Source organism: Chiloscyllium punctatum, chromosome 22 (genome assembly GCF_047496795.1).
Source record: "Chiloscyllium punctatum isolate Juve2018m chromosome 22, sChiPun1.3, whole genome shotgun sequence".
In the NCBI taxonomy this organism is placed as follows: Eukaryota; Metazoa; Chordata; class Chondrichthyes; order Orectolobiformes; family Hemiscylliidae; genus Chiloscyllium; species Chiloscyllium punctatum.
In genome coordinates this window covers 37,971,405-37,995,943 of record NC_092760.1, presented here as the reverse complement: position 1 = coordinate 37,995,943, position 24,539 = coordinate 37,971,405, and the positions used below count along the sequence as shown (strand labels likewise).

The following is a 24,539-nucleotide window of genomic DNA, read 5'->3' as shown; positions in this document are numbered from 1 at the left end:
AGGGAAATGGGAGTCTTGGAGGAACTGGAGGGGGTGGGTGGTGTCCCAAATTCCACCACAGAACACATTAGATGGCCTCCTTCTTGAAAGACCACAATTTCCCCTCTCATGTGGTTGATGATGCCCACTAGCACATCTCATCCATTTCCTGCACCTCTGCCCTCGAACCCCATCCCTTCAACCGCAACAAGGACAGAACCCCGCTGGTCCTCACCTTCCACCCCATCAACCTCCGTATACATCGCATTATCCTCCACCAGTTCTGTCAGCTATAAACAGACCCGACCACCAGAGATATATTTCCATCCCCACCCATATCTGCTTTCCCTAAAAGCCATTCCCTTCACAACTCCCTTGTCAGGCCCACGCTCCCCACCCCACCACCTTAGGAATTGCAAAACCTGCGCCCATATCTCCCCGCCCCCCCACCTCTGTCCAAGACCCCAAAGGAGCCTTCCACATCTATCACAGTTTTACCTGCACTTCTACATGTCATTTACTGTATCCAATGCTCCCAATGCAGTCTCCTGTACATTGGGGAGACAGGACGCCTACTTGCAGAGTGCTTCAGAGAACAGCTCCAGGACACCCGCACCAACCCAACTCCCCGCCCCCAACACTTCAACTCCCCCTCCCACTCAGCCAAGGACATGCAGGTCAGGACCTCCTCCATCGCCACTCCCTAACTACCCAACACCTGGAGGAAGAAAGCCTCATCTTCCACCTCAGGACCCTCCAACCCCACAGCATCAATATGGATTTCACTCATTCCCAGTCCTCCCACCTTATCCCAGTTCCAACCTTCCAACTCGGCATGCCCTAAATGACCTGTCCATCTTTCTTCCCACCAATCTGCTCCATCCTCCTCTCTGACCTATCACTATTACCCCCATCTCCATCCACCTGTCACATTCTCAGCTACATCCACCCACCCACCCCTCCCAGTCCAACTCCCTCCCATTTATCTCTTCACCCCCTTGGCTCACAAGCCTCATTCCTGATGAAGGACCTTTGCCTGAAATGTTGAATCTCCTGCTCCTCGGATGCTGCCTGACCTGCTCTGCTTTTCCAGCACAATCCTCTTGACTCTAATGTCCAGCATTTGCAGTGCTCACTTTTGCCAAGTAACATGACTCTATCCTCTGTGTGGTTTGCAGGCACCAAACAATTTCACTATCAATGTAACAGAAAACAATTTAACATGCAACAACAGCAGATAACCTTCTGAGAAGAGTTGGTAATCAATGATGGTCATATTTCATCAACAGATCCAACAGAAATCTCATTGTGTTGCCTAATGCACCACAGGTTTCACTTTGCACAGCAGAATCCTTACTTCATTCCAGTACATAACACATCCTCCACTACCATGCCCAGAGGTCTGACAAATGTGGAACAAATATAACTTCAGACCCATTCCAGATAAAAACCAAGATCTACTCTGGTATAATCTCCCTACCAGGTATTTTAGAGTTACAGTGGAGAGGAAAAGGCTTCAAAGTAATGTTATCATCCAGTTCCTGTTTATTTGTAGGAAGAAAGAGGGAATTTTAAGCAAGACTCTCTCCAGTTTCATCCACAATCACAAGAGAGCATGCAATCTGAAATTCACATTGAGCAGCTTCCTTACCTGCTGTAAAAGAAACTGTAACTGGATCTGATGCTGTACCGTCTCCTGCCAGTGTCAACACTCTGAACGTGTATTTTGTCCCAGGGTTCAGATCCACCACTGTAACAGACTCATCAATAACAGTGCTGTTTGAAGATGGATCTCCAATTGTCTCCACCTTATATCTGTACTCAGCCTTATAATCTGACTGGCGGTCCCATCTCAGAGTGATTGAAGTGGTGTTGCGACTCACAAGGGTTACATTAGTCACAGCATTTGGTACTGCAAATAGAAATCAGATGTTGAGAACAACATCAGCTTCACCTCGCCTGCTCCTTTCCACTTCTCAATGATCCATGACAGCCTCAGTAGGACCAATCCATATTATTCCATCTCCGATACACTACACTGAATTGACCATCGCAAACATCACGTCTAAGCCAAACTGTCTCCAAGAGTTGCTTGAATCTTTCTCCTAAATGCTGTAGTGTCCGTGTGCTCTCTTGCCTCAGGGCTTGATTATTCTAATGTTTTTATGTTACATCATATGCCAAGCTTGTAAAAGAGTTGACAGGTTGCCCTGATTCAGGTCTGCCTAGCTCTGTTTTTCATTTTGACATTTTTGACAGTCTCCGCTTGCACTGAAGGTAAAACAGAATTGGGTCCACACAACATCACAGTTACTACAGGCCATCTGTGATCCGTCAGTTTTATGCCTGACTGCTGACGTAAAGCCAAGATGATGAGCAGTATCTTCCACATCAATCACCCTCAGTGAGCCAATGAGTATGTTGATGAGCAACTAACCCACCATTTCATCACCAAAATTGATAAGTTACAATGCAATCGTTCCAAAGTGAGAACCATCGATTGAGTCTCAGAAGACAGTGATAGTGTCATTTAACTCAGCTATCCAGGGGCATAGGTTAATACATGGGGATACAGCAGCTGATGGAGTTTGAGCTGAATTCATTAATGAAGCTCTTTGTTTGGTAGGACTCGGGTGATGTTACCTTTCAAACTGGAATGAAAAGGTGAATCCCAGTCAGGAAACTATTGGTTATTAATGCTAAACAAAACACTTGGTTCATCAATGACATTCAGGGAAACAGACCTGCCATTCTGAACTGATTTGACCTCCATTTATCTGCAGCCTCAACAGCAACATGGCTCTACCTTAAGTAACCTCTAAAATGGACCTGCAAATGACATAACTTCACTATCCGTGTTGCAGAAACATTCTAACATGCAACTAACCTTCTGAACAGTAATCATTGGTAATGAACAATGGTAATGAACAATGATGGTCACATTTCATCAAGAAATTCAACAGAAATCTTATCAAATTTGACTAATGTACCACATGTTTCACTTTCCACAGCAGATTCCTTACATCATTCCAATACATAACACTTCCTCCACTACCATGCCCAAAGGTCTGAGAAATGTGGACCAAATACAGCTTCAGACCCGTTCAAGATCAGAACTGATATAATCTCAAATCTCCCTACTAGGTGTTTGAGTTGCAGTGGTGAGGAAAACGTTTCAAATTAATGTTATCACCCAGTTTGTGTTGATTAATTGGTAAGAAAGAAGGAATGTTAAGAGAGACTCTCTTCAGTTTCATATATTGGTGACAGTCACAAAAGAACACATCACTCCAAAGTTGATACTGGACAGTTTCCTTACCTGTTGTAAAAGACACTGTGACTGGACCTGATGATGTACCATCTCCCGCCAGTGTGAACACGCTGAATGTGTATTTTGTCCCAGGGTTGAGATCCACCACTGTAATAGACTCATCAATAACAGTGCTGTTTGAAAATGGATCTCCAATTGTCTCCACCTTATATCTGTACTCAGCCTTATAGTCTGCCTGGCGGTTCCATCCCAGAGTAATTGAAGTTTTGTTGCGATTGACAAGGGTTACATTTGTCACGGCATTTGGTACTGCAAATAGTAATCAGATGTTGAGAACAACTTCAGCCTCACATTGCCTGCTCCTCCACTCCTCTCAATGATCCAGGAGAGCCTCAGCTGGACCAACCCATATCATTCCAATACCGATCCACTGCACTGAACTGGCCATCACAAACATCACATCAACAACCCACAATCTATGTGAGGAAGTGTCCTGTCAAAGTTCCCTGTGCTCTCTTGCCTCAGGACTAGTTTGTTATGAGTGTCAACATTACATCAAAAACCAAGGCAGTGTACATGTGGACTAGTTTGGATAATTCAGACCCAGCTAGTTTTCATTCATTTCAACATCTTGGACATTCTCCACTTGTAGTTGCTCAATAATTTGCAGTCTAACAGAATTGTATATACTGCAGCACAGTTACTGCATCCGTTCTGTGATATCTCAGTTGGCTGCTTCACTGTTGACATAAAGGCAAGATTATGAGCAATATTTTCCATATTAATCATCCTCAGTGAGCCAATGGATCAAATGGTGGATTGATGACACATCAACTGACTATTTCACTACTAGCTGACAGGTAAAATATGCGACAATTTTTCCAAATATACAACCACTAAGTCTCAGAGCACATTGACGAAGGACTCATAAATCCAGAGGCTTAGGTCAACATGGGGCAATGATTCAAAACCAATCATATACCATAGCTGATGAAATTTCAGTTCAATTCATTAATAAAGCTGGACGACCAGTAGGACTCTGGTGACTTTATCAGTAAACCTGGAATTAAAAGGTGTATTCCAGTCAAACAGCCATGAACTTATCATTTTTGATGGAACAGAACGGTACGGTGGCTCAGTGGTTAGCACTGCAGCCTCACAGCGCCACGAACCCGGGTTTGATTCCAGCCTCGGGGGGACTGTCTTCATGGAGTAGGCACATACTCCCAGTGTCTGCATGGGTTTCCTTCATGTACTCCGGTTTCTGCCCACAATCCAAAGGTGTGCAGGTCAGGTGGATTCGCCATGCTAAATTGTCCATACTGTTAGGTGCATTAGTCAGAGGGAGATGGGTCTGGATGGGTTCCTCTTTGGAGGGTCAGTTGGGGTGAAGGGCCTGTTTCCACATTGTAGGGAATCTAATCTACCTTCTGGAAAGGAGATCTGCCAATTTGAACTCATTTGGCCTCCATAACTGCATGTTAGTATCCTCTGAAATGGACGAGCAAACTACTCAAATTCACTGGCCATGTCGCAAAAACTTTCTAACATGCACCTACAGCAGATAACCTTTGAAACACTTAGTACTAGCAATGAACAATGATGGACACATTCCATCAATAATTCCAAAAGAAATTTCATCGTGTTTGCCTAATGCACCTCACCTTTCACTTCCCATATCAGAATCCTCACTTCATTTCAGTGCATAATACTTCCTCCAATACCATCCTGAAGGCGTTGAGAAACATGCAACATATGCAGCTTCAGATCTTTCCAGATACAAACCAAGACCACATCTGAAGTAATCTCAGCCTCCCCATTTGAAGATTGTTTCAAATTCCTGGTGTCAACACATTTGTGCTTACTCTTAGGTAGGAAAGAGGGAACAATAAGAGGTTCACCTATTTCCAGGTTGACCCATTGGTGATGGTCACAGCACAACAGTGGAAAGGAGATGCTGAGAACAACATCAGCCCCACCTTGCATGCTCCTTTCCACCTCAGATTGATTGAGGAGAGCCTCAGCAGGACCAATCCATATCATTCCAATTCATTCAAATATTTAGTCAAATATTAATACGCATTGCAATATTAATGCAAAATCCATATTGAGCAGCTTCCTTACCTGTTGTAAAAGACAATGTAACTGGATCTGATGCTGTACCATCAGTCACCAGTGTGAACACATTGAATGTATAATTGGTCCCAGGGTTCAGATCCACCACTGTAACAGACTCATCAGTGCTATTTGAAGATGGATCTCCAATCGTCTCCACCTTATATCTGTACTCAGCCTTATAGTCTGACTGGTGGTCCCATCTCAGGGTAATTGAAGTGGTGTTGCGATTAACAATGAATACATTAGTTACAGCATCTGGTACTGCAAACAGAGATCAGATGTTGAGAACAACATCAGCCTCACATTGTCTGCTCATTTTTGCCTCTCGATGATCCATGACAGCCTCAGCAGGACCAATGCATATCATTCCACTTCCAATACACTACTCTGAACTGACCATCAAACATCACATCTAAGCCAAACTCCCTACAAGAATTCCTTGAACCTTCCTCCTAGATGCTAAAGTGCTCTCTTGCCTCAGGGCTGGATTATTACAAGTTCCTATTCTGACAGGTTTGCCTGATTCAGGTCTGGCTAACTGTCTTTCATTTTGACATTCTCCTCTTGTACGGAAGGTGCAACAGAGCTGGTCCACACAACAGCACAGTTATTATAGTCTATCTGTGATCCTTAAGATTTGTGCTTGATTGCTGACATAAAAGCAAGATTATGTGCAATGTCTTCCATATCAATCATCCTGAGCAGGCTGATATATTGATGAGCAATCGACCCACCATTTCGCCACCAATGTTGGTAAACTGTGATAGAATTACCCTAAGCAGTGAACCACTGATTGAGTCTCAGAGGACAGCGGTAATGTAATTGGCTTCATAAACCCAGGGGCCGAGTTTATTATGTGGGCACATGGTTCTAACCTGGTCACATAGCAGCTGATAGAGTTTGAGTTCAGTTCATTAATAAACTGTTTGTTTGGTAGGACTCAGGTGATGCTACCTTTAAAACAGGAATTAAAAGGTGAATCCCAGTCAGGGCAGTTAGGAAACTATTGTTTATTGATGTAAAAGAAAACACTGGATTCACCAGTGACCTTTCGGGAACGGGATCTGCCATTTTGAACTGGTTTGGCCTTCATTTGCCTCCAGGCTCAATAGTAACTTGACTCTATCTTAACTGTCTGAAACCACATAATTTCACTTTCCACATCACAGAAACATTTTATCACAGAAACATTCCACATCACAGAAACAGCAGATAACTCTCTCAATAATACATATCGGTAATCAATGATGGTCGTATTCCATCAATAAATCCAAAAGAAACTTCATCGTGTTGCCTCATGCACAACACATTTCACTTTCCACAGCAGAACCCTTACACCATTCCAGTACATTACACTTCCTCCACTACCATGCTCAAACATATGAGAAATGTGGAATAATTGAAGCTTGAGAAAGATTCCAGATACAAAACAAGATTAGCTCTGACATCATTTCAATTTCCCTACCAGGTATTTCTGAGTTACAGTGGTGAGGAAAATGCTTCTAATTAATGTTATCATCCAGATCGTGTTTACTCTTAGATAGAAAGAAGGAATTTTAAGTGAGACTCTCTCCAATTTCAACCATTGGTGACAACCACAAAAGAGCACATCAATCCAAAACCCACACAGAACAGTTTCCTTACCTGTTGTAAAAGAAACTGTGACTGGATCGGAGGCTGTACCATCTCCTGCCAATGTGAACACGTTGAACATGTATTTTGTTCCAGGGTTGAGATCCACCACTGTAACAGACTCATCAATAACAGTGCTGTTTGAAGATGGATCTCCGATTGTCTCCACCTTATATCTGTACTCAGCCTTATAGTCTGCTTGGCGGTCCCATCTCAGAGTGATTGAAGTGGTGTTGCGACTCACAAGGGTTACATTAGTCACAGCATTTGGTACTGCAAATAGAAATCAGACGTTGAGAACAACATCAGCTTCACCTTGCCTGCTCCTTTCCACTTCTCAATGATCCATGACAGCCTCAGTAGCACCAATCCATATTATTCCATCTCCAATACACTACATCACAAACATCGCATCTAAGCCAACCTTCCTCCAAGAGTTCCTTGAATCTTTCTCTGAGATGCTGAGCCGTCCGTGTTCACTCTCGCCTCAGGGCTAGCTTTTTATACGTTTTTACATTACATTACAAACCAAGACTGTATATCTGCCGGATTCAGGCCTGTCTTTCATTCTGACATCTTTGACAGTCTCCACTTGCACTGAAGGTAAAACAGAATTGGTTCCACACAACAGCACAGTTACTACAGTCCATCTGTGATCCGTCAGTTTTATGCTTGAATGCTGACGTAAAGCCAAGACGATGAGCAGTATCTTCCACATCAATCACCCTCGGTGAGCCGATTGATCAAATGGTATGTTGATGAGCAACCAACTCACCATTTCATCACCAACGTTGGGAAGTTAAAATGCAATTGTTCCGAATCGTGAACCACCGATTGAGTCTCAGAAGTTAGTGATAATGTCATCTGCCTCTTATATCCAGGGGTCTAGATTAATAAATGGGGATACAGCAGCTGATGGAAATTGAGCTGAATTCACGAATGCAGTTGTTCATTTGGTAGGACTCTGGCGACGTTACATTTCAAACTGGAATTAAAAGGTGAATCCCAGGCAGGAAGCTATGGTTATTGATGTGGGACAAAACACTCGATTCATCAATGACAATTAGGGAAACAGATCTGTCATTCTGAACTGGTTTGGCCTCCATTTGTCTCCAGGCTCAACAGCAACATGGCTCTATCTTAATTGCCCTCTGAAACTTCACTGTCCAAACATTCTAACATGCAACTACAGCAGATTACAATGACAGTCACATACCATCAATATATCCTAAAGAAATCTTGTCATGTTGCCTAATGCACCACATGTTTCGCTTTGCACAGCAGAATCTTTACTTCATTTCAGTACATAACACTTTCTCCAAACAACCCTGAATGATTTGAGAAACATTGGAACGCATGCAATTTCAGATTTTCCAGATACAAACCAAGATCACATCTCAAGTAAACTCAAACTCCCCACGTGAAGATTGTGGCATTCAATACAGAATGGCACAATGCTTCAAATTCCTGGAGTCAACACATTTACACTCACTCTTAGGTCGGAAAGAGGAAGAGACAGAGAGACAGAGAGGTTGACCCATTGGTGATGATCACAGCACAACAGTGGAAAGGAGATATTGAGAACGACATCAGCCCCATCTTGCATGCTCCTTTCCACCTCAGATTGACCTAGGAGAGCCTCAGCAGAACCAATTCATCTCATTCCAATTCATTCAAATATTCAGCCAAATATTAATATCCATTCCAATATCAATCCAAAGGCCATATTGAGCTGCTTCCTTACCTGTCGTAAAAGAAACTGTAACTGGATCTGATGCTGTACCATCTCCCGCCAGTGTGAACACTCTGAACGTGTATTTTGTACCAGGGTTCAGATCCACCACTGTAATAGACTCATCATTTACAGTACTATTTGAAGACACATCTCCAATTGTCTCCACCTTATATCTGTACTCAGCCTTATAATCTGACTGGCGGTTCCATCTCAGAGTGATTGAAGTGGTGTTGCGACTCACAAGGGCTACATTAGTCACGGCATTTGGTACTGCAAATAGAAATCAGATGTTGAGAACAACTTCAGCCTCACCTTGCCTGCTCTTTTCTGCCTCTCAATGATCCATGACAGCCTCAGTAGGACTAATCCATATCATTCCACCTCCGATACACTACACTGAATTGACCATCACATCTCAGCCAAACTCCCTCAGAGAGCTCCTTCAATTTTTCTCCTAGATCCTAAAGTGTCTTTGTGCTCTCTTGCCTCAGGGCTAGAGTAATATACATTTTTACAACACATCACAAGCCAAGACTTTTTAAAAGTTGCCAGGTTTGCCTGATTCAGGTCTGCCTAGCTCTGTCTTTCATTTTGACATTTTTGGCAGTCTCCACTTGCACTGAAGGTAAAACAGAATTGGTTCCACACAACAGCAGTTACAACAGGCCATCTGATCCGTCAGTTTTATGCTTGACTGCTGACATAAAGCCAAGATGATGAGCAGTATCTTCCACATCAATCACCCTCAGCCATCCGATGGATTAAATGGAACGTTGATAAGGAATCAACCGACCATTTCATCACCGATGTTGCTAAGTTGAGGTGCAATTATTCCAAATTGTGAGCCACCGATTGAGTCTCAGAAGACAGTGATAATGTCACTGGTTCATAAATCCAAGTGTCTAGATTAATATATAGGGATACAGCAGTTAATGGCGATTGAGCTAAATTCATGAATGAATCTGTTTTGTTTGGAAGGACTCTGGCGACATTACGTGTCAAACTGGTTTCCTTCATGTACTCCGGTTTCTGCCCACAATCCAAAGGTGTGCAGGTCAGGTGGATTAGCCATGCTAAATTGACCATACTGTTGGGTGCATTAGTCAGAGGGAGATGGGTCTGGATGGGTTCCTCTTCGGAGGGTCAGTTGGGCTGAAGGGCCTGTTTCCACACTGTAGGGAATCTAATCTACCTCCTGGAAAGGAGATCTGCCAGTTTGAACTCATTTGGCCTCCATGACTGCATGTTAGTATCCTCTGAAATGGACGAGCAAACTACTCAAATTCACTGGCCATGTCGCAAAAACTTTCTAACACGCACCTACAGCAGATAACCTTCGAAACACTGAGTACTAACAATCAACAATGATGGGCACATTCCATCAATAAATCCAAAAGAAATTTCATCGTGTTTGCCTAATGCACAACACTTTTCACTTCCCACATCAGAATCCTCACTTTATTTCAGTGCATAACGCATCCTCCAATACCATCCTGAAGGCGTTGAGAAACATGCAACATATGCAGCTTCAGATCTTTCCAGATACAAACCAAGACCACATCTGAAGTAATCTCAGCCTCCCCATTTGAAGATTGTTTCAAATTCCTGGTGTCAACACATTTGTGCTTACTCTTAGGTAGGAAAGAGGGAACAATAAGAGGTTCACCCATTTCCAGGTTGGCCCATTGGTGATGATCACAGCACAACAGTGGAAAGGAGATGCTGAGAACAACATCAGCCCCACCTTGCCTGCTCCTTTCCACCTCAGATTGATCTCGGAGAGCCTCAGCAGGACCAATCTACATCATTCCAATTCATTCAAATATTCAGTCAAATATTAATACGCATTCCAATATCAATGCAAAATCCATATTGAGCAGCTTCCTTACCTGTTGTAAAAGACAATGTAACTGGATCTGATGCTGTACCATCAGTCACCAGTGTGAACACATTGAATGTATAATTGGTCCCAGGGTTCAGATCCACCACTGTAACAGACTCATCATTAACAGTGCTATTTGAAGATGGATCTCCAATTGTCTCCACCTTATATCTGTACTCAGCCTTATAATCTGACTGGCGGTTCCATCTCAGAGTGATTGAAGTGGTGTTTCGGCTCACAAGCGTTACATTAGTCACGGCATTTGGTGCTACAAATAGAAATCAGATGTTGAGAACATCAGCCTCACCTTACCTGCTCCTCTCTGCCTCCCAATGATCCATGACATCCTCAGTAGGACCAATCCATAACATTCCACCTCCGATACACTACACTGAACTGACCATTACAAACATCACATCTAAGCCAAACTCCCTCCAAGAGGTCCTTGAATCTTTCTCCTAGATCCTCAAGTGTCTTTGTGCTCTCTTGCCTCAGAGCTATGTTTTTACATTATATCACAAACCAATGTCACTCTGATTTAGGGCTGCCTAGCCCTGTGCTTAATTTTCACATCTTTGACAGTCTCCATTTGCACTGAAGGTAAAACAGAATTGGTTCCACACAACAGCACAGCTTCTGCAGTCCATCTGTGATCCGTCAGTTTTATGCTTGAATGCTGACGTAAAGCCAAGACGATGAGCAGTATCTTCCACATCAATCACCCTCGGTGAGCCGATTGATCAAATGGTATGTTGATGAGCAACCAACTCACCATTTCATCACCAACGTTGGGAAGTTAAAATGCAATTGTTCCGAATCGTGAACCACCGATTGAGTCTCAGAAGTTAGTGATAATGTCATCTGCCTCTTATATCCAGGGGTCTAGATTAATACATGGGGATACAGCAGCCAATGGAGATTGAGCTGAGTTCATGAATGAAACTGTTTTGTTCTGTACGACTCTGGCGACATTATGTGTCAAACTGGATATTAAATGGTGAATCCCAGTCATGAAACTATTGGTTATTGATGAGAAAGAAGACACTGGATTCACCAGTGACCTTTAGGGAAACAGATCTGCCAATCTGAACTGGCTTGGCACCCATTTGACTCCAAGCTCAACAGCAGCATGGCTTAATCTTAATTGTCCTCTGAAATTGGTCTGCAAACCATACAAATTCATGGTTCATGTTGCTTAAACATTCTAACATGCAACTAAAGCAGATAACCTTCTGAATAGGAAGTATTGGTAATAAACAATGATAGTCCCATTTCATCAATAAATCCAAAAGAAATCTCATTATGTTGCCTAATGCACATGTTAACTTTCCACAGCAGAATCCTTCCTTCATTCCACTACATAACACCTCCTCCACTTCCATGCCCAAAGCTCTGTAAAACGAGCACCAAGTATAGCTTCAGACCCATTCAAGTTCAGAACTGATATAACCTCAAATCTCTCTCCCAGGTGTTTGAGTTGCAGTGGTGAGGAAAATGTTTCAAATGAGTGTTATCACCCAGTTCGTGTTTATTCTAAGAAAGAAGGAATGTTAAGAGAGACTCTCTTCTGTCTCATTCATTGGTGACAGTCACAAAAGAACACATTACTCCAAAGTTGATACTGGACAGTTTCCTTACCTGTTGTAAAAGATACTGTGACTGGACCTGATGATGTACCATCTCCCGCCAGTGTGAACACACTGAATATGTATTTTGTCCCAGGGTTCAGATCCACCACTGTAACAGACTCATCAATAACAGTGCTGTTTGAAGATGGATCTCCAATTGTCTCCACCTTATATCTGTACTCAGCCTTATAGTCTGCTTGGCGGTTCCATTCCAGAGTAATTGAGGTGGTGTTGCGATTGACACGGATTACATTAGTCACGGCTTTTGGAACTGCAAATAGTAATCAGATGTTGAGAACAACTTCAGCCTCACATTGCCTGCTTCTCCACTCCTCTCAAAGAAACTGAAACCGGATTTGATGCTGTACCATCTCCCGCCAGTGTCAACACTCTGAAAGTGTATTTTGTCCCAGGGTTCAGATCCACCACGGTAGTAGACTCATCTAAGCCAAACTCCCTCCGAGGCCTCCTTAAATCTTTCTCCTAGATCCTAAAGTGTCCTTGTGGTCTCTTGCCTCAGGGCTAGATTATTATACATTTTTACATTACATCACAAGCCAAGACTGTAAACAAGTTGCCAGGTTTGCCTGATTCAGGTTTGGTAGTGTCTCTGTGCTCACTTACCTCAGGGCTGGATTATTATTTGTTTTTACATCCCATCACAAGCCAAGACTGTAAACAAGTTGCCAGGTTTGCCTGATTCAGGTTTGGTAGTGTCTCTGTGCTCACTTACCTCAGGGTTGGATTATTATTTGTTTTTACATCCCATCACAAGCCAAGACTGTAAACAAGTTGACAGGTTTGCCTGATTCAGGTCTGGCTAGCTGTCTTTCATTTTGACATCCTCCTATTGCACCAAAGGTGCAACAGAATAAGATCCACACAACAGCACAGTTACTACAGCACATCTCTGATCATTCAGTTTTATACTTGACCGCTGACATAAAGGCAAGATTATGTGCAGTATCTTCCACAGCAGGCCGATGGAGTGAATGATATATTGATGAGCAATCGACCCACAGTTTACCAACATTGGTGGTGAAATGGTGATACAATTACTCCAAGCAGTGAGCCAACGATTGAGTCTCGAAGGACAGTGGTAATGTAATTGGCCTCATAAATCCAGGGGCCTAGTTTGATATGTGGGGACGTGGTTCAAACCTGGTCACAAAGCAGCTGATATAGTTTGAGCTGAATACATGAATGAAGCTGTTTGTTTGGTAGGCTCTGTTGGCTTAACCTTTAAAACTGAAATTAAAAGGTGATTCCCAGTCAGGACTATCGTGTATTGATGTAAAAGAAAACACTTGATTCACCAGTGACCTTCACGGAATACGATCTGCCATTCTGAACTGGTTTGGCCTCAATTTGTTTCCAGGCTCAACAATAACATGACTGTATCTTAACTATCCTCTGCTTGGGGCCTGCAAACCACACAATTTCACTCCCCGCATCACAGAAACAGTCTAATGTGCAACAACAGCAGATAACCTTCTGAAAAGTAAGTATTGGGAATCAACAATGATGGTCACATTCCATCACAAAAATCTCTTGCGCTGTCTAATGCACCACAGGTATCCCCTTGCACAGTAGAATCCTTACTTCATTCCAGTACATAACACATCCTCCACTACTGTGCCCAAAGGTCTGACAAATGTGAAGCAAATATAACTTCAGACACACCCCAGGTACATATCAACATCAACTCTGGTATAATCTCAATCTCTCTCCCAGGTGTTTCAGAGTTACAGTGGAGAGGAAAAGGCTTCAAAGTTTGTTATCATCCAGTTCATGTTTATCCGCCGAAAGAAAGATGGAATTTTAAGCGAGACTCTCTGCAGTTTCATCTATTGGCGACAATCACAAAAGTGCCCATCAATCCAAAATCCACACTGAGCAGTTTCCTTACCTGTTGTAAAAGAAACTGTGACTGGATCTGATGCTGTACCATCTCCTGCCAATGTGAACACGTTGAACGTGTATTTTGTTCCAGGGTTGAGATCCACCACTGTAACAGATTCATCAATAACAGTGCTGTTTGAAGATGGATCTCTGATTGTCTCCACCTTATATCTGTACTCAGCCTTATAGTCTGACTGGCGGTCCCATCTCAGAGTGATTGAAGTGGTGTTGCGACTCACAAGGGTTACATTAGTCACAGCATTTGGTACTGCAAATAGAAATCAGATGTTGAGAACAACATCAACTTCACCTTGCCTGCTCCTTTCCACTTCTCAATGATCCATGACAGCCTCAGTAGCACCAATCCATATTATTCCATCTCCAATACACTACATCACAAACATCGCATCTAAGCCAACCTTCCTCCAAGAGTTCCTTGAATCTTTCTCTGAGATGCTGAGCCGTCCGTGTTCACTCTCGCCTCAGGGCTAGCTTATTATACGTTTTTACATTACATCACAAACCAAGACTGTAAGTCTGCCTGATTCAGGCCTGTCTTTCATTCTGACATCTTTGACAGTCTCCACTTGCACTGAAGGTAAAACAGAATTGGTTCCACACAACAGCACAGTTACTACAGTCCATCTGTGATCCGTCAGTTTTATGCCTGACTGCTGACGTAAAGCCAAGACGATGAGCAGTATCTTCCACATCAATCACCCTCGGTGAGCCGATTGATCAAATGGTATGTTGATGAGCAACCAACTCACCATTTCATCACCAACGTTGGGAAGTTAAAATGCAATTGTTCCGAATCGTGAACCACCGATTGAGTCTCAGAAGACAGTGATAATGTCATCTGACACTTCTATCCAGGGGCCTAGGTTAATAAATGGGGATACAGCAGCTGATGGAAATTGAGCTGAATTCACGAATGAAGTTGTTCGTTTGGTAGGACTCTGGCGACGTTACATTTCAAACTGGAATTAAAAGGTGAATCCCAGGCTATGGTTATTGATGTGGGAGAAAACACTCGATTCAATGACAATTAGGGAAACAGATCTGTCATTCTGAACTGGTTTGGCCTCCATTTGTCTCCAGGCTCAACAGCAACATGGCTCTATCTTAATTGCCCTCTGAAACTTCACTGTCCAAACATTCTAACATGCAACTACAGCAGATTACAATGACGGTCACATACCATCAATAAATCCTAAAGAAATCTTGTCATGTTGCCTAATGCACCGCATGTTTCACTTTGCACAGCAGAATCTTTACTTCATTTCAGTACATAACACTTTCTCCAAACAATCCTGAAATGATTTGAGAAACATTGGAACGCATGCAATTTCAGATTTTCCAGATACAAACCAAGATCACATCTCAAGTAAACTCAAACTCCCCACGTGAAGATTGTGGCATTCAATACAAATGGCACAACGATTCAAATTCCTGGAGTCAACACATTTACACTCACTCTTAGGTCGGAAAGAGGGAGAGACAGAGAGACAGAGAGGTTGACCCATTGGTGATGATCACAGCACAACAGTGGAAAGGAGATATTGAGAACGAAATCAGCCCCATCTTGCATGCTCCTTTCCACCTCAGATTGACCTAGGAGAGCCTCAGCAGAACCAATTCATCTCATTCCAATTCATTCAAATATTTAGCCAAATATTAATATCCATTCCAATATCAATCCAAAGGCCATATTGAGCTGCTTCCTTACCTATCGTAAAAGAAACTGTAACTGGATCTGATGCTGTACCATCTCCCGCCAGTGTGAACACTCTGAACGTGTATTTTGTACCAGGGTTCAGATCCACCACTGTAATAGACTCATCATTTACAGTGCTATTTGAAGACACATCTCCAATCGTCTCCACCTTATATCTGTACTCAGCCTTATAATCTGACTGACGGTTCCATCTCAGAGTGATTGAAGTGGTGTTGCGACTCACAAGGGTTACATTAGTCACGGCATTTGGTACTGCAAATAGAAATCAGATGTTGAGAACAACTTCAGCCTCACCTTACCTGCTCTTTTCTGCCTCTTAATGATCCATGACAGCCTCAGTAGGACTAATCCATATCATTCCACCTCCGATACACTACACTGAATTGACCATCACATCTCAGCCAAACTCCCTCCGAGAGCTCCTTCAATCTTTCTCCTAGAGCCTAAAGCGTCCATGTGCTCTCTTGCCTCAGGGCTAGAGTATTATACATTTTTATATCACATCACAAGCCAAGACTTTTTAAAAAGTTGCCAGGTTTGCCTGATTCAGGTCTGCTGAGCTCGGACTTTCATTCTGACCATCTTTGACAGTGTCTGCTTGAAGGTAAAACAGAATTGGTTCCACACAACAGCACAGTTACTACAGGCCATCTGATCCGTCAGTTTTATGCTTGACTGCTGACATAAAGCCAAGATGATGAGCAGTATCTTCCACATCAATCACCCTCAGCCATCCGATGGATTAAATGGAACGTTGATAAGGAATCAACCGACCATTTCATCACCGATGTTGCTAAGTTGAGGTGCAATTATTCCAAATCGTGAGCCACCGATTGAGTCTCAGAAGACAGTGATAATGTCACTGGTTCATAAATCCAAGGGTCTAGATTAATATATAGGGATACAGCAGTTAATGGCGATTGAGCTAAATTCATGAATGAATCTGTTTTGTTTGGAAAGATTCTGGCGACATTACGTGTCAAACTGGTTTCCTTCATGTACTCCGGTTTCTGCCCACAATCCAAAGGTGTGCAGGTCAGGTGGACTAGCCATGCTAAATTGTCCATACTGTTAGGTGCATTAGTCAGAGGGAGATGGGTCTGGATGGGTTCCTCTTCGGAGGGTCAGTTGGGCTGAAGGGCCTGTTTCCACACTGTAGGGAATCTAATCTACCTTCTGGAAAGGTGATCTGCCAGTTTGAACTCATTTGGCCTCCATGACTGCATGTTAGTATCCTCTGAAATGGACGAGCAAACTACTCAAGTTCACTGGCCATGTCGCAAAAACTTTCTAACACGCACCTACAGCAGATAACCTTCGAAACACTTAGTACTAGCAATGAACAATGATGGGCACATTCCATCAATAAATCCAAAAGAAATTTCATCGTGTTTGCCTAATGCACGACACTTTTCACTTCCCACATCAGAATCCTCACTTCATTTCAGTGCATAATGCATCCTCCAATACAATCCTGAAGGCGTTGAGAAACATGCAACATATGCAGCTTCAGATCTTTCCAGATACAAACCAAGACCACATCTGAAGTAATCTCAGCCTCCCCATTTGAAGATTGTTTCAAATTCCTGGTGTCAACACATTTGTGCTTACTCTTAGGTAGGAAAGAGGGAACAATAAGAGGTTCACCCATTTCCACGTTGGCCCATTGGTGATGATCACAGCACAACAGTGGAAAGGAGACGCTGAGAACAACATCAGCCCCACCTTGCCTGCTCCTTTCCACCTCAGATTGATCGAGGAGAGCCTCAGCAGAAACAATCCACATCATTCCAATTCATTCAAATATTCAGTCAAATATTAATACGCATTCCAATATTAATGCAAAATCCATATTGAGCAGCTTCCTTACCTGTTGTAAAAGACAATGTAACTGGATCTGATGCTGTACCATCAGTCACCAGTGTGAACACGTTGAATGTATAATTGGTCCCAGGGTTCAGATCCACCACTGTAACAGACTCATCATTAACAGTGCTATTTGAAGATGGATCTCCAATTGTCTCCACCTTATATCTGTACTCAGCCTTATAGTCTGACTGGCGGTCCCATCTCAGAGTAACTGAAGTGGTGGTTCGGCTCACAAGCGTTACATTAGTCACGGCATTTGGTGCTACAAATAGAAATCAGATGTTGAGAACATCAGCCTCACCTTACCTGCTCCTCTCCGCCTCCTAATGATCCATGACAGCCTCAGTAGGACCAATCCATAACATTCCACCTCCGATACACTACACTGAACTGACCATTACAAACATCACATCTAAGCCAAACTCCCTCCAAGAGTTCCTTGAAACTTTCTCCTAGATCCTCAAGTGTCTTTGTGCTCTCTTGCCTCAGAGCTAGGTTATGATATGTTTTTACATTATATCACAAACCAATGTCACCCTGATTCAGGGCTGCCTAGCCCTGTGCTTAATTTTCACATCTTTGACAGTCTCCACTTGCACTGAAGGTAAAACAGAATTGGTTCCACACAACAGCACAGTTACTACAGTCCATCTGTGATCCGTCAGTTTTATGCTTGACTGTTGATGTAAAGCCAAGACGATGAGCAGTATCTTCCACATCAATCACCCTCGGTGAGCCGATTGATCAAATGGTATGTTGATGAGCAACCAACTCACCATTTCATCACCAACGTTGGTAAGTTAAAATGCAATTGTTCCGAATCGTGAACCACCGATTGAGTCTCAGAAGTTAGTGATAATGTCATCTGACTCTTAGATCCAGGGGCCTTGGTTAATAAATGGGGATACAGCAGCTGATGGAAATTGAGCTGAATTCACGAATGAAGCTGTTCGTTTGGTAGGACTCTGGCGACGTTACATTTCAAACTGGAATTAAAAGGTGAATCCCAGGCAGGAAGCTATGGTTATTGATGTGGGACAAAACACTCGATTCATCAATGACAATTAGGGAAACAGATCTGTCATTCTGAACTGGTTTGGCCTCCATTTGTCTCCAGGCTCAACAGCAACATGGCTCTATCTTAATTGCCCTCTGAAACTTCACTGTCCAAACATTCTAACATGCAACTACAGCAGATTACAATGACGGTCACATACCATCAATATATCCTAAAGAAATCTTGTCATGTTGCCTAAAGCACCACATGTTTCACTTTGCACAGCAGAATCTTTACTTCATTCCAGTACATAACACTTCCTCCAAACAATCCTGAATGATTTGAGAAACATTGGAACGCATGCAATTTCAGATTTTCCAGATACAAACCAAGATCACATCTCAAGTAAACTCAAACTCCCCACGTGAAGATTGTGGCATTCAATACAGAATGGCACAATGCTTCAAATTCCTGGAGTCAACACATTCACACTCACTCTTAGGTCGGAAAGAGGGAGAGATAGAGAGATAGAGATACTCTTTCCAGGTTGACCAATTGGTGATGATCACAGCACAACAGTGGAAAGGAGACGTTGAGAACGACATCATCTTGCATGCTCCTTTCCACCTAGGAGATTGACCTAGGAGAGCCTCAGCAGAACCAATTCATCTCATTCCAATTCATTCAAATATTCAGCCAAATATTAATATCCATTCCAATATCAATCCAAAGGCCATATTGAGCAACTTCCTTACCTGTCGTAAAAGAAACTGTAACTGGATCTGATGCTGTACCATCTCCCGCCAGTGTGAACACTCTGAACGTGTATTTTGTACCAGGGTTCAGATCCACCACTGTAATAGACTCATCATTTACAGTGCTATTTGAAGATGGATCTCCAATTGTCTCCACCTTATATCTGTACTCAGCCTTATAATCTGACTGGCGGTTCCATCTCAGAGTGATTGAAGTGGTGTTGCGACTCACAAGGGTTACATTAGTCACGGCATTTGGTACTGCAAATAGAAATCAGATGTTGAGAACAACTTCAGCCTCACCTTGCCTGCTCTTTTCTGCCTCTCAATGATCCATGACAGCCTCAGTAGGACTAACCCATATCATTCCACCTCCGATACACTACACTGAATTGACCATCACATCTCAACCAAACTCCCTCAGAGAGCTCCTTCAATCTTTCTCCTAGATCCTAAAGTGTCTTTGTGCTCTCTTGCCTCAGGGCTAGAGTATTATACATTTTTACAACACATCACAAGCCAAGACTTTTTAAAAGTTGCCAGGTTTGCCTGATTCAGGTCTGCTGAGCTCGGACTTTCATTCTGACCATCTTTGACAGTCTCCACTTGCACTGAAGGTAAAACAGAATTGGTTCCACACAACAGCACAGTTACTACAGGCCATCTGATCCGTCAGTTTTATGCTTGACTGCTGACGTAAAGCCAAGATGATGAGCAGTATCTTCCACATCAATCACCCTCAGCCATCCGAGGGATTAAATGGAACGTTGATAAGGAATCAACCGACCATTTCATCACCGATGTTGCTAAGTTGAGGTGCAATTATTCCAAATCGTGAGCCACCGATTGAGTCTCAGAAGACAGTGATAATGTCACTGGTTCATAAATCCAAGGGTCTAGATTAATATATAGGGATACAGCAGTTGATGGCGATTGAGCTAAATTCATGAATGAATCTGTTTTGTTTGGAAAGATTCTGGCGACATTACGTGTCAAACTGGTTTCCTTCATGTACTCCGGTTTCTGCCCACAATCCAAAGGTGTGCAGGTCAGGTGGATTAGCCATGCTAAATTGACCATACTGTTAGGTGCATTAGTCAGAGGGAGGTGGGTCTGGATGGGTTCCTCTTCGGAGGGTCAGTTGGGCTGAAGGGCCTGTTTCCACACTGTAGGGAATCTAATCTACCTTCTGGAAAGGAGATCTGCCATTTTGAACTAATTTGGCCTCCATGACTGCATGTTAGTATCCTCTGAAATGGACGAGCAAACTACTCAAGTTCACTGGCCATGTCGCAAAAACTTTCTAACACGCACCTACAGCAGATAACCTTCGAAACACTTAGTACTAGCAATGAACAATGATGGGCACATTCCATCAATAAATCCAAAAGAAATTGCATCGTGTTTGCCTAATGCACAACACTTTTCACTTCCCACATCAGAATCCTCACTTCATTTCAGTGCATAACACTTCCTCCAATACAATCCTGAAGGCGTTGAGAAATATGCAACATATGCAGCTTCAGATCTTTCCAGATACAAACCAAGACCACATCTGAAGTAATCTCAGCCTCCCCATTTGAAGATTGTTTCAAATTCCTGGTGTCAACACATTTGTGTTTACTCTTAGGTAGGAAAGAGGGAACAACAAGAGGTTCACCCATTTCCAGGTTGACCCATTGGTGATGATCACAGCACAACAGTGGAAAGGAGATGCTGAGAACAACGTCAGCCCCACCTTGCAAGCTCCTTTCCACCTCAGATTGATCGAGGAGAGCCTCAGCAGGACCATTCCATATCATTCCAATTCATTCAAATATTCAGTCAAATATTAATACGCATTCCAATATCAATTCAAAGGCCATATTAAGCAGCTTCCTTACCTGTTGTAAAAGAAACTGTAACTGGATCTGATGCTGTACCATCTCCTGCCAGTGTCAACACTCTGAACGTGTATTTTGTCCCAGGGTTCAGATCCACCACTGTAATAGACTCATTAGAAACAGTGCTATTTGAAGACACATCTCCAATCGTCTCCACCTTATATGTGTACTCAGCCTTATAGTCTGACTGGCGGTTCCATCTCAGAGTAACTGAAGTGGTGTTCCGGCTCACAAGCGTTACATTAGTCACGGCATTTGGTGCTACAAATAGAAATCAGATGTTGAGAACATCAGCCTCACCTTACCTGCTCCTCTCCGCCTCCTAATGATCCATGACATCCTCAGTAGGACCAATCCATATCATTCCACCTCCGATACACTACACTGAACTGACCATTACAAACATCACATCTAAGCCAAACTCCCTCCAAGAGTTCCTTGAAACTTTCTCCTCGATCCTCAAGTGTGCTTGTGCTCTCTTGCCTCAGGGCTAGGTTATTATATGTTTTTACATTATATCACAAACCAACGTCACCCTGATTCAGGGCTGCCTAGCCCTGTGCTTAATTTTCACATCTTTGACAGTCTCCACTTGCACTGAAGGTAATACAGAATTGGTTCCACACAACAGCACAGTTACTACAGTCCATCTGTGATCCGTCAGTTTTGTGCTTGAATGCTGACGTAAAGCCAAGACGATGAGCAGTATCTTCCACATCAATCACCCTCGGTGAGCCGATTGATCAAATGGTATGTTGATGAACAACCAACTCACCATTTCATCACCAACGTTGGTAAGTTAAAATGCAATTGTTCCGAATCGTGAACCACCGATAGAGTCTCAGAAGACAGTGATAATGTCATCTGCCTCTTATATCCAGGGGTCTAGATTAATACATGGGGATGCAGCAGCCAATGGAGATTGAGCTGAGTTCATGAATGAAACTGTTTTGTTCTGTACGACTCTGGCGACATTATGTGTCAAACTGGATATTAAAAGGTGAATCCCAGTCATGAAACTATTGGTTATTGATGAGAAAGAAGACACTGGATTCACCAGTGACCTTTAGGGAAGCAGATCTGCCAATCTGAACTGGCTTGGCACCCATTTGACTCCAAGCTCAACAGCAGCATGGCTTAATCTTAATTGTCCTCTGAAATTGGTCTGCAAACCATACAAATTCATGGTTCATGTTGCAGAAACATTCTAACATGCAACTAAAGCAGATAACCTTCTGAATAGGAAGTATTGGTAATAAACAATGATGGTCCCATTTCATCAATAAATCCAAAAGAAATCTCATTATGTTGCCTAATGCACATGTTAACTTTCCACAGCAGAATCCTTCCTTCATTCCACTACATAACACCTCCTCCACTTCCATGCCCAAAGCTCTGTAAAACGAGGACCAAGTATAGCTTCAGACCCATTCAAGATCAGAACTGATATAACCTCAAATCTCTCTCCCAGGTGTTTGAGTTGCAGTGGTGAGGAAAATGTTTCAAATGAGTGTTATCACCCAGTTCGTGTTTATTCTAAGAAAGAAGGAATGTTAAGAGAGACGCTCTTCTGTCTCATTCATTGGTGACAGTCACAAAAGAACACATTACTCCAAAGTTGATACTGGACAGTTTCCTTACCTGTTGTAAAAGATACTGTGACTGGACCTGATGATGTACCATCTCCCGCCAGTGTGAACACACTGAATGTGTATTTTGTCCCAGGGTTGAGATCCACCACTGTAACAGACTCATCAATAACAGTGCTATTTGAAGATGGATCTCCGATTGTCTCCACCTTATATCTGTACTCAGCCTTGTAGTCTGACTGGCGGTTCCATCCCAGAGTAATTGAAGTTTTGTTGCGACTGACACGGATTACATTTGTCACGGCTTTTGGAACTGCAAATAGTAATCAGATGTTGAGAACAACTTCAGCCTCACATTGCCTGCTCCTCCACTCCTCTCAATGATCCAGGAGAGCCTCAGCAGGACCAACCCATACCATTCCAATACTGATCCACTGCACTGAACTGGCTTTCACAAACATCACATCAATAACTAGGAAAACGCTCCACAGGCAATCTTTTAATCTCCACGAGGACGTGCCCTGTCGAAATTCCCTGTGCTCTCTTGCCTCAGGACTAGTTTGTTGAGTATGAACATTACATCAAAAACCAAGACTGTGTCCATGTTTACTAGCTTCGATGAGTCAGACCCAGCTAGTTTTCGTTCATTTCAACATCTTGGACATTCTCCTCTTGCAGTTGCTCAATAATTGAAGTCTAACAGAGTTGTATACACTGCAGCACAGTTACTGCATCCATTCTGGGATATCTCAGTTGGCTGCTTCATTGTTGACATAAAGGCAAGATTATGAGCAGTATCTTCTATATCAATTATTCTCAGTGAGCCAATGGGTCAAATGGTGTATTGATGACACATCAACTGACCATTGCACAACTGGCTAACTGGTCAAATATGATACGATTCTTCCAAATACAGAACCACTGAGTCTCAGAGCACAATGATCATGGACGCATAAATGCAGGGGTCGAAGTTAACATGTGGGGACATGTTAAAATCAGTCAGTCATACGACAGCTGATGGTATTTCAGCTTCATTTATTAGTAAAGCCGTAGGTCCAGTAGGACTCTGGTGACTACACATTTAAACTTGGAACTAAAAAGGTGAACCCCAGTCAAGGCAGCCACGAAAAGAAAACATTTCATTTACTGATTACCTTCTGGGAAGGAGATCTGCCACTCTGAACTAATATGGTCTCCAGGTCATTCCAGGGTCACCAGCAACATAACTGCATCTTAAATTATCCTCTGAAATGGATGAGGAAACTACACAACTTCATTGTTCATTTCACCAAGACATTCTAACATGCAACTATAGCCGATAACCCTCGAAACACTTAGTACCAACAATGAACAATGATGGTCACATTCCATCAATAAATTCAAAATAACTCTAATCGTGTTGCCTAACACACCGTACTTTTCACATCAGAATCCTCACTTCATTTCAGTACACAACACTCCCTCCAATACAATCCTGAGTGAGTTCAGAAACATGTTACACTTGCAGCTCCAGATCTTTCTAGATACAAACCAACATCACATCTGAAGTAATCTCAACCTC

General features: G+C 42.8%; 1 protein-coding gene across 1 annotated transcript in view; it reads right to left on the bottom strand.

Annotated features, from left to right (window-relative positions):
* The window catches only part of ptprja (protein tyrosine phosphatase receptor type Ja), a 213,651-nt gene that overhangs the window by 126,352 nt on the left and 62,760 nt on the right, over positions 1-24,539 (bottom strand). Inside the window, exons 4-13 of the mRNA XM_072592047.1 lie at positions 19,507-19,767; positions 17,756-18,016; positions 15,877-16,137; positions 14,155-14,415; positions 12,256-12,516; positions 10,625-10,885; positions 8,745-9,005; positions 7,013-7,273; positions 3,299-3,559; positions 1,631-1,891 (exon numbers count right to left, since the gene is read on the bottom strand). Coding sequence (XP_072448148.1) covers positions 1,631-1,891; positions 3,299-3,559; positions 7,013-7,273; positions 8,745-9,005; positions 10,625-10,885; positions 12,256-12,516; positions 14,155-14,415; positions 15,877-16,137; positions 17,756-18,016; positions 19,507-19,767 — 2,610 coding nt within the window. The remainder of the gene's footprint in view (positions 1-1,630; positions 1,892-3,298; positions 3,560-7,012; positions 7,274-8,744; positions 9,006-10,624; positions 10,886-12,255; positions 12,517-14,154; positions 14,416-15,876; positions 16,138-17,755; positions 18,017-19,506; positions 19,768-24,539) is intronic.